We start from the raw sequence: 13,698 nt of genomic DNA on the forward strand, positions 1-13,698 counted from the left end.
GAAAGAGCATGATGTAACGCACACATAGGTCACCTTCTCATCTTTCTCACTGTCCTTTCTGCATTGATGCAGTTACTGAGGATGAGTCCATGGGAGGAATGTAAAGTGAGATGTCGAGGAAGGGCTGCACACATGCAACATCTGCAGCTGTTTATCTTCAAACTCATGACACAAAGGAAGGGAATGTGCCACTGCTGAGAGAACAACGGGTACAGAGAGAAAGGAAAGACAGATTAGTGGTGGTTGGTTTGCAGGAGTAGTGAGAGAAAGAGAGAGGGATTTAGAACGAAGGAGGTGGCATATGTTGAGGGGAGGGGTGGTTGGATGTATATCCTGTTACAGGATAATCACCTGAGGCTCACAATACCGCAGCTCATGTTTCCTCTTTCTGTGCCTGGTCATATTGGTTAACCGGGAGAGCAGAGAGAAATGGGATGAGGAGAGGAAGGATGTACTTGGGTCGAAGCATAATAGGTCTTAATAATTTTTGTTTTCATGATTGAACAGTTAGTGTTGAGGTGAAGAGGTAGGGATGTAGGGATTGTCTTTAAACCCCAGTAAGGAAAAAAGAAATTAAGGTGATTTAGCAGCAGAAAGGATTTTTAAGAAAGGCCATAATGGCTGATGGTGATGGGTGTGTCTGTGCTGCTGTTAGTGCAGTGTGGCTGAGGAGAAGCTCCTGATAAAGATAAGTCCCCTCAAAGACTGGATTCATTCATTACCTTATGATATAAAGGCTTTCAAACTGGTACCAGAGAAGTGTGCGCTGCTATAGAAAAGAAGTTGGAAGGTGTAACAGAAAGTAATTCAGGAGTTGGATATGTGTGTCCGCTGCAGAAGCCCAGCCCTCAGTTTGGTGCAGAGTGCTGCACATCCCTCCCCATTGCACCTGCTGCCTGATGCAGATAGGCTGCACTGAACCACAGCTGATGTGTCCTGCACGTTGCAAGAGCCAATAAAAAAGCATAAAAGATCTAATGAAACACAAGTTTATCATAGACCTGTGGCCCAGAGGTCAGTTAAGGTCATTATGGTGATTCTTTGAAATGGACCTCCACTGCTCGCGTCAAGCCACTTGGATCAATAGACGTCCTTTGTAATCAAAGCAATTTTTTTAGTGAGAGTGCTGCTTGAGGATAGATTTCTGTAGTGCCTCAGCAACACCCCTAGAGTTAGCCTCCCTGCTAGCTTAAAACTAATAAGACTAGACTTGAGCTGCGAGCTCGTGTAATTCTAATAAAATGTAAAGGTCAGTGCTGTCTCCTTTCTACATTACTTGTAGAACAAAATTACAGTAGACGGACAGAGTGATTGATGTGGCCAACAGTTCTGCAACATTAACGTGCTGATGGTCTCCCATAAAGAGACCGAGTCAGGAGGGTTAGGTTGCCTGACTACGGCAACATGACTAATTCAGGGTGTTGTCGTGGAGATGTGTGTGTCCCTTTGTGAATACACTAAAGGAGAACATGTAACACTGGGCAGCCACAGTGGACAAAGGCTTATCACAGACCCAAAAGAGGTCATTAGCTCTCTGTTTGTTACGATTTAAGCTGCAGCACTCTGCAAGGAAATTAATTTTTTTCTTTTCTGTAAATTTATCTTGACTGTTAAATTGTGCATTTTCCATTCGTTCCTGCATCTGATAGACTTTACATGAGGGACCCTGCATGTTTTAATGGGATATGTTAATAGGTATTTGGTAGTTTTGCAGTCAGCAGCTGGTGCGTGTAGATGTGAGATCATTAACATCTGCATATCTCAGTGTGACCTCTTGCCTGATAGTTGAGGTGCCCTCTCTCACACTGTGGCACGATGCCATGTTTTCTACCAGCGCCAAGAAATTAAGATTTACAATACTAGTGTCATGTAATTAATGTATTCTTAGTGCTTATTTTCTGATTATATTGTTTGATGTACTTTAGTAATGAAGGTGCTCAGCTAAGTGCTCAGCCAGACTGAAAAACAGGAAGTTAGTGTAGAGCTATACAAGCATATTAATAAATACAGGAAGCCAGAAAGGAGGAACTTGTAACATATAAGGAGTTGTTGAAACTATGTGTGACGTGTAAAGTACCAAAATAACACCTATATGTGAGACATTCTTATGTCATTCTAATGTTAGAGATCCTGCAACTGGCATTGGGCTGTGCAGGGCTCTCTCTCTCTTCCGGAAGATGATTGAATAAAGAATTAAATATAAAATGTTTTGACCGCTCTGAGTCAGGTGTTCTCTGTTCTGTTATGGGGATCAAAGAATCTGGTTTTAATACTAGTCTAAATCAGGCAACATTCACTCTCAGACCAAGACACACAGACAGTAGTATTAAAGTCCTTAACAGTGCCCAGCATTATGCAGTCCATCGTACAGAACTATAGTTACACAGTTACACACAAACGGTCTCTATGGGTTGAACGGATGCAGATAATGAGGGACAGGCAGATGGACACAAGGCAGCAGAGTGGAGGGGAGGGGGGGGGGGGTTATAACGCTGAGATAAAGCTGAGATTGTCAGTTCGACTTATCAGTGATTATGTTTCTTGCTTTTGTTTATTTTTAGTTTTCGGAGCCACCCCAAAGTGGATGATTTAAGAGCTGTACAGAGTTAATCTCTCTTTGTGTGTTTGTGTTTCCTGAGATTAAGATTTTGTTTCAGTACTCAGCCACAGTCTTTTTATTATTATTATTATTATTATTATTATTATTATTATTATTATTATTATTATTATTATTATTTATTATTATTATCATACATACATTTCATTTCCTCCAGTATTAAAGGAATGTCAGTAGGGACCGGTCCGCCTCTGTCTGTTTCCTTCAGAAGGGTTTTCCCTTTCTTCTTTTTCAAGTCTGGTATCTGCAGTCTCTCCCTATTGATGTCTCTTCACTTTGTTAAACAGAAAGATAAGAAAACTCCACATCACTCTCAGGGCTGATACAGAGAGGCAAGAGCTCTTTGGTGGTCTCCTTTTCAAATACTAATCGTCAGTTAACAGTGACAATTTAATTATTTCCTTACCCAGTGCTGTTATAAAGACGTTCACCAAACGATTGCTACAGCGATACAATGACAAAAATTCATTTATGCCCGAGAATGGTGTAGAAAGGAGAGTGAGAGAGACAAAGAGAAGGAGAAACACGGTGGGTTAATCCAGTGTAGTAATCAGACTAAATAATCCCAACAGCCATGGGTCGCTACCCTGAGCCCCCTACTGTGGGCCCGAGCCCTTCCATCCTACTGCAAGAAACAGCAGATGGCCCAATGACCTTGCAAGGTGTCACACACGAGCACACACGTATGCATTCAGTACCATAGGGTGTATACACGAGTCACAGGGACACACACACACACACTTACTGAAACAGTGTTAAGATTTTATGTGGTGAACACTTTTATTAGTTTTTACATTTTATCTAGTAAAATTCAATGTTTTTAACTTTAAAATGCTTTCATTGGATCATTTTAGGTTAGAAGAGCAGCTTATTAGTGATGGGTCGTTCGCGAACGAAATGGCTCTTAGAGCCGGCTCTTTGACGTGAACGACGCGAGCCGGCTCCTTATCGCGAGCCGTCACGTGGGTTTTTTTTTTTTTTTTTTTCTCTCAGCCTCTCTCTCGCACTTTTTTTCCCGCTTCACTCTGCACGCGAGCCTTGTGCTTTACGCTGGGCAGAGGGGGGAGGGGCGGTAGTTACACTCAGTAGCACAGGAACAGAGCCAGAGAGAGAGAAAGAGAGGCAGGGACAACAACATTAGAAAGGTATAGTAATCATCCACAACTATTTTCGGTTGCAGATGATAAAGGATTGAGAAAGTTTATTCATGCAGGTCCATATGACAGAGAATATGCATGTTCTTTTAGTTTTCATATTATAATTTATATTTAATTGTGTTGTGGTTTGCAGTGTTTTGTGTTCTTTTCACTTTAAATTTGTGAAAGGAAAAAGCTGAAAATTTAAATAGTTAAAACTTGAAATGTGAATAGTTGATTTTTGTATTATATGATTTATTTATTACATTTTATGTGGAGTGAATAAATAAAAGTATATTTACGGTGGCCCCTAGAGACAAAGCACATACAAACTTCAAATCACGTACGAACTCTGAAGCATGTACAAACTCCAAAACACGTACAAACTCCAAAACACGTAAAAACTCCAAAACACGTAAAAACACGTACAAACTCCGAAGCACGTAAAAACTCAGAAGCATTTAAAAACTCAGAAGCACATAAAAACTCAAAACACGTACAAAAGACAACAGAAGTGCTCCAGGATGCTGGGCGCAGTGTTGAGCCTTTGTTATCTTGTGGCTACACAAGCCAGCAAGTACCAACAACCGGATTTGGTGTGGTAATAACAGGTAAATGAACTTTTTTTTAAATTATTTGAATATATATATGAGTGCCTGTGTATAAATACACAAACAATACACACATGCTTTCAATTGTGTAATTTAAGTGATCTAGTAGCTCTGCTTTGGAAGTTCAGTTCATGCTGGAAATGTGTTTTGGAGTTTGTACGTGTTTTGTCTCTAGGGGCCACCGCATATATTTATATATAAACATATATAAATAAAACCACTTGTTTTTACGTTAGTAATTCCTTTTGTGCATAATTTTATATTATTGTTAATAATAAATTAATTAAAGCAACAAAACAACCTGAAGAGCCGGTTCGGAGCCGAAAGAGCCGGCTCTTTTTAGTGAGCCGAACCTAAAGAGCCGGATCTCTAAAAAGAGCCGGAAATCCCATCACTACAGCTTATGGACATTCACAGTAAATACATGCTTTAAAAATGTAAGCATGACAAATTTTAAGCTCTCACAACTTTTAATTCTACTCGTTGGTCTATGTGTGTGAAACAGTCGGCTGAGAGGCTTTGCTGACTCCACTCAATGCAACCTTTAAACAAAACGTATGCATCCAGTCATACACGAGTGACTTTACTTTAAACTTTTCTTCTGTTTACCACTCAGTAGTCATGTTAGAAGCACTCAGTAACACCATCATGTGGTGCAGAGGACATGACGTTATCACTGAATGAGTCAGGTCTGCGGAAAAAGAAGAAGGCTAGCCTCATATGACATGTATGACAGATTTTGTGGTCATTGGAAAAAAAGAAAACTTTAAGAAGAAAATGTTGGGCGTAGATGTATTTCTTCCATCTACAAACCACTTCCTCATGTGAAAAGAAACAACACTCTTGTGTTTGTGCATTCATAAGCACCGGTTTCTGTTCTGCCTTATGGCAGGGAAAGAGGAAGGAAAATTACTTCCCAGCTCCAGTGAAACCCGCTATCAGTTCTCATGCCTCAACTTGTCGTGCTAAACAGACTTTGCATAATAATAAATCGTCTCTCAGGTGCCACTCCTCAACACAACATGACACTTCCTGCATTTCTGTCATTCGAGGTAGAAAGTGTGCCGTTATCTGACACAACACTCTCTTTCATTCTCAGGCCTCGCTGACTTTTAGTTTCTTATCTTTTGTGTATTATCACATTACCGTACAGTGACTGGGTCTCTCTTTTATTCACTCTACATCTCCCTCACTCTCTCTGCCGCAATGCGTGTAGATGCTGCACATACGGAGTGTAGCCAATACAATGACTCACCTCTGCTCACACAGACACAGACACATACTTATTCCTTAAATCGATCGCCTGTGAGCGTTATACAGCAGTGACTACAGTGTCCAGTTACAGGTGCATCAATTATTGCTCATCCTGGATTACATCGGGGGATCCGAGGAGTACCAGGCCACCGCTGAGATTCACCATGTCAATGGCCATGCCGGTCTCCATGGTTACTTGCCCTCCAAACACGCTTGCTCATCAGTGTTGTCCACATGAGGGCAAATCGTGTAGTTTGGTCAGCCGGTGCAAGACTCAAACGCGCATGCAGATGCAGGGGGAAAAGATAGTTACTGATATTTGAAACACACTTTGATCAATCAGGATATCACCAGATCTGAGTGATTGCATTCCGTTATCCACAGAGGAGCATGGAATTTCTCCATTTCCTGATGATGCCAAAGATATGTCTGTCCATCACTCTGTTTGCTTGTGATATTGTGAAAGAGCGAGTGTCTGTAATTCCAGCCACGGGTCTCCGTTTCCTTCCTCAGGACAGTGGAGGCTCATTGAATTACCCAGAGCTGTGCGATACAGCTGGACAGAAAAACACAGGCAGCACGTGTTCTTCCTGCATGGCATATTTTCTTCTTCTTCGAGCACCTGATTTAACAGCTAATGTCAAGAGAGATATAAAGATCTAAAAATATATATCAGCTGACAGTGATGTCCCTTTTAAATCAATTTTTGTTTTGTTTTTGCAAAATAACTCAAGAAGAACTATTGCAAATCAGGTGCAGTGAAGCCATCTTGCAACGTGTTTAAAGGCTGAACCCTTTGTCATAATTGAGTGCCAAGCGCACACAAAGCTAAAACACTTAACATTCTGTAAATAAGGCGAAACAAAGGATAAGCTTCCAAGATATCACTTCCTATGTGACTCATGCTGCTAACAACTCATTCATATCCTGCAAATGAACGTTCACATAAGGGCACACTCAGACACCCAAAGTGAGAATATAATCTATTAGCATTTGAGGACACATTCAAAAAGATACGCATAGCATAAGTGCAGTTGCGCAATCTATTAGAGTGGGGTCACTGAGGGTCAAACACTGATATGGAGCCAGCAGACAGACTGCTGGTCAATATCTAATTAGAAGCATGAGAGAAGGGTGACAGCAGCTCCTCTCGTGCTTTCACTCACTCGCTGATCCTTTCTCCACCTCGCTGTATCACCTCCCACTGCTGTCTCCTTTTCCGTGTGCCCAATCCTGTCTGTCATCATGTCTCTGTCTTTACTTTTCACCACATTTCTCTCTTTGTTTGAGGCTCGTCTCTCCCTCCCCTGCCAGCCACTGTTATTGTCTGTCTGCTGTGTGTGCGACATAAAGAGAAAGAACTTTGTCTCCATATTTATATCATCAGTTTAATCATGCAAATTCACAGGGGAGCAGGTGCACTGCTGAGCTAACAATGCTCCCTAAATGTGTATTTGCTGTGTTCAGTCACTCTCTGTGGAAAAAATTATCTACAACAGCAATAAAAAGTCTGACAGATGATTCACAAGCACCCATCAGTCTGTTGTCTTTGGAACAATGGTGCTAAATTACACTTGAATAGAAGGCAAATCTGTAACTTTCCATGTTATTCAACACCTCTGATCTCTGATCAGAGATATTTAACTGTTATTCAGTCTGAACAGGCACGTTCACATGTGTGTGTACACATGTATGAGCAAGCACTTCCTCTTTGTCATTTTCAGAGACGTGACACACGAGCACACACATGCCCAGGGTCTGTCTCAGAGGGGATGAGCAGCAGTACTTTTCCACTGCATCAGTCTCTGCTCCCTTACCCTCTGTCTCACCAGGCCTGCCCAGTCTTGCTGCAACAAGAGATTTGCTCACCTGTTCTTTTGTTGCAGAAGTGTGTGTGTGTGTGTGTGTGTGTGTGTGTGTGTGTGTGTGTGTGTGTGTGTGTGTGTGTGTGTGTGTGTGTGTGTGCTTGTAGTCCAGTCAAACAGCTACCTCGCTCTAACAGCCTACTCTCTGCTTGACATGCTTGAACGAGTGGTTTTATTGTTTGCTTTGAATTCAGCAGTGGTCGTTGAGAGCAGCACTCCCTCAATTGGTCGGCAATTTTCCCAAGATGTCTTGCATGTGTTGCTTCATGAATACTTTTTTTTTTCAGTTATGAGCACAACCAGAAAGGCAGGTCTTAAGTAACAATTGCATACAGACTAAATACGCAGAGACATGATTTCACAAGACTTTTGCACAAGAGCAGTACAATTACAGCTCAAGTGGAAAATTCACTGGCAGGCTGATCTTTATTACGCACACTGGTGTAACTGCAGGGGTGTATGTTTTGGTGCGGTCTGGGTGTGGGAGTTTCCATGTCAACATGTGCGGAGGACTCGGGATCTCGTTTCATACCCCCTCCCAGGTGCTTTTGTAAATGTGTCCGTTTGATTTGGATAAAGGGCCAACTTGTTTTAGACTAATTATGTTCGAGGTCAGATAAGCAGTTCATATCTAATTTACAATATCAGATTTAAATAAAGTGACCAAGCAGGAGTGATCAACCCGGCTATACCACTAGAGGGTGTATTTTTCCCTGTGAACAACAGCACACATTCAGCACTTCATCATATTTAAGTTACAGGTTAACCTTTAACCTCGTTTTTTTTTATCGTTTGACACAAAGTGACTGCTGTTATTGATTTATTAGTCGATAGGTATTGACTTTTCTGTTTGACTTGTGGGGATTTAATTTTGCAATCCCCTGCGTGGAATCAATACTGTATATTTCACTAAAATGATGTTTCACCAAGCTCAACTCCCCCGATGACCAGGTTGGATCAGTGAGCGAACCCACTTGCATCTCCTGGGAGGAGTTCTTGTCACTCCATGTCACCTCTGACCTTTGATGAAGCAGATTTGTATGGATGAGGCTCATCAAAGGTCAGACTACTCTCCTTCCAGACAACAGGCTAGAATTACAGCTATAGACTAAGGATCAGAAAATGCAATGATGGAGGAAATGAGGTTATAAATAGCTCACTTATGTGTAGTTAAACAAAGTGAGCCATCTTCTAAGGGGAGATTTACAGTAACTGGAATAATAGATTTGATGTAAAGCAGGCAGAGGAGAGTAAAGACAGCTGATGTGTCTGTGTCTGCATGTTTGCGTATACACGCAGTTTAATTTTTCTTGACATCAAAGTGGCTCTGATGGTTTTGTATTGTAGTGCATGCAAGAGTCTGGTAAGAAACGCTTTGATGAGTCTGCAAACTCAATTTTCCTGTTCGCTGTCTCTTTCTTATGTCGTTAATGCTCACTGCTGGAGAAGTAAATGAAAAGGAGCAAAAGTGATTTGTTAAGACCTCAAGGTTAAACCATTTGCACTATACGTTTTGATGTGTCCATCAGGATCTTGTGGTCATTGAAGGGAGCATTATTTGATCAATGGAGATCAAATGGGTAGATCGGGCTGCAGGCACTTGCTTTGATGTGTTGATAATTCACTCCTAACCCAGTTTTATATTTGGTTGAGCAAAACCGAGCCACCCGGGTAATATGTTTTCAATTCTTTAACAATGCTTATAATAATAGGTTTTTATAGTCATGGGTAGGGCTGGGCCATATTATACCGTTCACGGTAATACCGGTATAATGTTAGGCAACGATAGGAAAATGAAATATCGCGATAGAATGGGAGTAAAACGCGCATGCGCAGTGCCTTTGTTTTCATACGCACATGGCCGATTGTTGAGTGAAACAGATGAAGCAGAATTGGTTTGTAAAAATGGTGCAACTTCAGTGATGTGGAACTGGTTTGGTGTTTGTCCGTCAGATACACAACAAAGCACATTTTTTTGCAGAACATGCAAGCGGCCGTTGTTATTGTCGTATTTGTCGGACTAAGATGCTCTTAAATCTGGGAGTAATCTGGGTCCTAAACTCCGTATGCTTCAGGTCAAACGAACACTGCAGCATCACTGAGAGTTAAAAACTGTCTAAATTCTTTCATCTTTAATAAAACGATCAGCATTGCTGCTTTACCAGGTGTAACTATAAAGTTTAACTTCCAGGCATCCATGAAAACAAAAGTTATTACATTTAACGGAGTTAGAAGTTAGCAGGAAGCTAGCGGAAGTTAGCTCGCTAGTTTCGCTAGTTACCTAAGCATGATATTGCATGTTCTGACTGAGAGATTTCTGAAAAAAATCAAACGTACAGCTCTGCTATCACTTCCAACATAAATGAAGACAGGAAACTAAACAGCAGTGACGTTTGTAGGGTTACTGAAGTTGGGCTAGCTGGTATATAATGATGTGCTATGTGATCGCTAGCGACACAGCTATGTTAGCATAACATAAACAGTGAAGCTGGAGGACGAACACTAACACTTTTCCACTTATAAAAGTTAACGTGAAGGTTCTTCATGGTTAGAGACAAATGCAATCGCATGGCAGGATGCTGTAAACGGACCAAACTTCAGTCAGGAGAACAACTGAGATAATCCATCCACAATACGAGGTTAGTCATTAATATACTGCAACAACATGGGAATAGAGCAGCTGCCAGAGAATTCAACATTAATGAAACAATGGTACAGAAGTGGAGGAAGCAAGAAGAATGAGTTTAATAAAGTTTGATTTCCTGACTGCTTTGTTTCGCTTAATGTGCCTTATAATCCTGTGCACCTTATGGTCCGAAAAATACGTACTGCACACTGCAGTTTAATTTTGCAAAGCACCTCTTTTTAACTTCAGTGGATATTATACATGGTTATGCTCAGGATATGTCAGCCCATTTCTACTGGAAATGCCTTTTGGTTAAACTTTCAGCAAGGAATTTGCATTTGCACTGTTACATTTTTATAAAGCTTTAATGTACATAAAAACCAGCTTCTTGTTTAAGTGAAAATAAATGGAAGGTTGTCTTTTTGCGCTAGTAATGTTGTGGAGTTGTATTTTGTCTCGCATCAATTATATCGTCGGTTATATCGTTATTGCAAATTTTCAAATATATATCGTGATAAATATTTTTGGCCATATCGCCCTGCTCTAGTCATGGTTTTTTTTTTTAGCTAACATCATCCTCAGAAACTAAAAATACATTCCATTATTATACTACTACTACCTCTCAAGGCCACTTCACAAGGATACAACGTTATTAGCTGTGTAATGAAACAAATCTCATCAAGGCCAGTTCAGCAGTGCCCACTGCCTTTAATTCAGCTGCAGTCAGTGGCTGATTAATACTCTTAAGAAGGCTGCTCTCGCATCAGTTTACAAATGTTTTAATATTTTACAGAGCAGTGTAGTTTTTAATGGCTGCAATGAACATAACAAACCAAGAGGACAAGGGCTGCTCTCTCCATTATGTAGTCCACAGGCATGTATAAAACATGTGTGTATGTCTGTAGTATGGGAAGTCAGACAGTTACCGCGTTGCCACCACACAGGACAAAGATGACCGATCCCCCAAGAAGAAGAAGGGGGCAACCAAGGACATGGATGACCTGAAGAAGGAAGTACCCATTGTAAGTAAACGCTTCCTTTTTTTTCTAAGAATAGTTGTGTAGTAGTAACTGAGTTTTGCTATGATGTGTGTTAGAGGTTACAAAGTTTTACTGCACTCTGTTTCCATCTTGCTGGATTTAATTGTCACTGTTGAGTGGATCCATACAAAGGTCTGGTCATGGGCAAAGTTTTGGGTCAGTTCATTTTTGTTCCTGTCAGTCAAAGGATGATTGATCGCTCGTGTACAGTTTTCTTAGTATTTCAATATTTTTTTTAAATGATATTGTGAAAAAAAATTTTTAACATCCTTGAAATGATGCAAGGATGTATTTTTGAAGAAAATCTTCTTTCAGAATGGAATTAATGGAAGGAAACTGGCAGCATTTTTTCGGACAGAGAAGAAATTATTTTCCCATACACGCAAACGTTTTTGTATTTTTTGCTGGTAAGATGGGGGGACTTATTATGAGGAAGTCGGCATTTTCGTCCCACTTTTCAGCCCAAGAAACAGACACCATGGTCGCCATACCTGGCTGCCGTTACCACATACTCTTACCCCTCAGGTGAACTGCATGCATGGCGTTGATTTCTGAATTTCCTTCTGTAAAATAAAACGATAGATTTTTTTTTTTAATCAAAATTTCCTCCATGAATAAATTTAAGCTGGAGAGTTTTCCCCACAAAATATCTCTGCATGCAACTAAAAATACAAATAAAATTGTGAACTACAAGAAATTCTAATCTACATTGTTTTTGTTTTTCTGTTTGTTGGGGGGGGGGGGGGTTGAATAACAGACGGAACACAAAATGTCTGTAGAGGAAGTATGCAGGAAATTCCAGACTGACGTTGTCCAGGTAAGCTGACAACGCATTTTCCCAGTTTGCCACCAGGTGGCAGTGATGTACTTTTCATGGTTAGAGTTTGTGACAAAGAAATGCTTTTGAACTTCACATTCCGCTTCCTCTCGGTTCACTGCAGGGACTGACCAATGCCAAGGCCGCAGAGTTTCTGCTCAGGGATGGTCCCAATGCTCTCACCCCTCCTCCCACCACCCCAGAATGGGTCAAGTTCTGTCGCCAGCTGTTCGGTGGATTCTCCATCCTGCTGTGGACCGGCGCCATCCTCTGCTTTCTGGCCTACGCTATCCAGGCAGCTACCGAGGACGAGCCTGCAGGGGACAACGTGAGCAACCCACACACACATTCACAATTAGTCACACAGGTTTAGCCCAAACATATTCATCTGTGGCCTATTTGCACCTCATTAACATACCCGTCACACCTAAGACTCTTGGGTATTAACATAAATAACACCTCAGTAAATATTTTACACATACTGCACTCGGTGGCTTCAAACCACCCCCACTAACATATTTCTAATTTTCTCTCCTTTCAGTTGTACCTTGGTATTGTGCTCACAGCTGTCGTAGTCATCACCGGTTGCTTCTCATACTTTCAAGAGGCTAAGAGCTCTAAAATCATGGAGTCTTTCAAAAACATGGTACCTCAGGTAAATAGGTGCTTGATCCCGTACACACAGTATGAAGTAATCTATGCTGTAAGGACAGCAGAAGGCGTACAAGACATCCTTGTCGCCACTACTCATATAGCTTTTACTTGAAGAAACCTCCTGCCTCCATTCTACAGTAACATTTAACATGTCAGTCAAGGCCTGTGTGAAATTATCCCCCCACTGCTTCTCCCGTACCTCTCTACTTGCCACTCTGATTTAGAATAAAAGCTGTATACACAAAAAGAAGTTTCACAGCTGGTGCTTGCCAGTGTTTTGATTATAAATTAGTTACTTACAGTATGTAAGTCAAACATATCTACATGGAGCTCTCTAAATGTAATTCTGGCATCATGAATGACATTATTTCCTCTCCTGCAGCAAGCACTGGTGATCCGTGAGGGTGAGAAGGTGCAGATCAATGCTGAGGAAGTGGTGGCCGGAGATCTGATTGAAGTGAAGGGTGGAGACAGGATCCCTGCTGACATCAGGGTGACTTCAGCTCACGGCTGCAAGGTAAAGACACACACACACACACACACGCGCACACACACACACACACACACACACACAGTCACATGCATAGATTTATATTTTTGTTTCTTTTTATATGTAATAAAAAAAAAAACTTTAACATTTTCTTTTGCCCAACAGGTAGATAACTCTTCCCTTACAGGAGAATCAGAGCCTCAGAGCAGGTCACCTGACTGTACCCATGACAACCCCCTGGAGACCCGAAACGTTGCTTTCTTCTCCACAAACTGTGTTGAAGGTATTGTCACCATGGCAATAACACTGCATGCTATTGTTACCTTGCAGGACTGTGGTTGAATTTAAAGCCCTCAGTTTGAACAAAGCGATAAAGTTCACAGTTAAAGGGACAGTTCACCCCAGAAACTTTATGGGCTTTGAGGCCGTTTGGCAAGTTGATCAACTTTGGAGACTAAGTCTGTATAAACTAGAACATACTAATGTACTAGAACTAGATGAAGCAACAAACAAATAGAACACAGCCATAGTGATTTTTTTCTAGAAATCATGACACACTAACTAAAAAAAACCTCTCCAGAAACCCAT

General features: G+C 41.1%; 1 protein-coding gene across 4 annotated transcripts in view; it reads left to right on the plus strand.

Annotated features, from left to right (window-relative positions):
- atp1a3b (ATPase Na+/K+ transporting subunit alpha 3b) overlaps nucleotides 1-13,698 on the plus strand; it is a 45,447-nt gene that overhangs the window by 23,562 nt on the left and 8,187 nt on the right. For 3 of the 4 annotated variants that reach the window (XM_080308408.1, XM_080308407.1, XM_026186021.2), the window contains exons 3-8: nucleotides 11,015-11,131; nucleotides 11,907-11,966; nucleotides 12,091-12,294; nucleotides 12,508-12,621; nucleotides 13,003-13,137; nucleotides 13,276-13,393. In XM_080308408.1, the coding sequence (XP_080164534.1) occupies nucleotides 11,015-11,131; nucleotides 11,907-11,966; nucleotides 12,091-12,294; nucleotides 12,508-12,621; nucleotides 13,003-13,137; nucleotides 13,276-13,393 (748 nt within the window). The remainder of the gene's footprint in view (nucleotides 1-11,014; nucleotides 11,132-11,906; nucleotides 11,967-12,090; nucleotides 12,295-12,507; nucleotides 12,622-13,002; nucleotides 13,138-13,275; nucleotides 13,394-13,698) is intronic. The other variant, XM_026186022.2, reaches the window with a different exon arrangement.

Source organism: Astatotilapia calliptera, chromosome 11 (genome assembly GCF_964374335.1).
Source record: "Astatotilapia calliptera chromosome 11, fAstCal68.1, whole genome shotgun sequence".
In the NCBI taxonomy this organism is placed as follows: Eukaryota; Metazoa; Chordata; class Actinopteri; order Cichliformes; family Cichlidae; genus Astatotilapia; species Astatotilapia calliptera.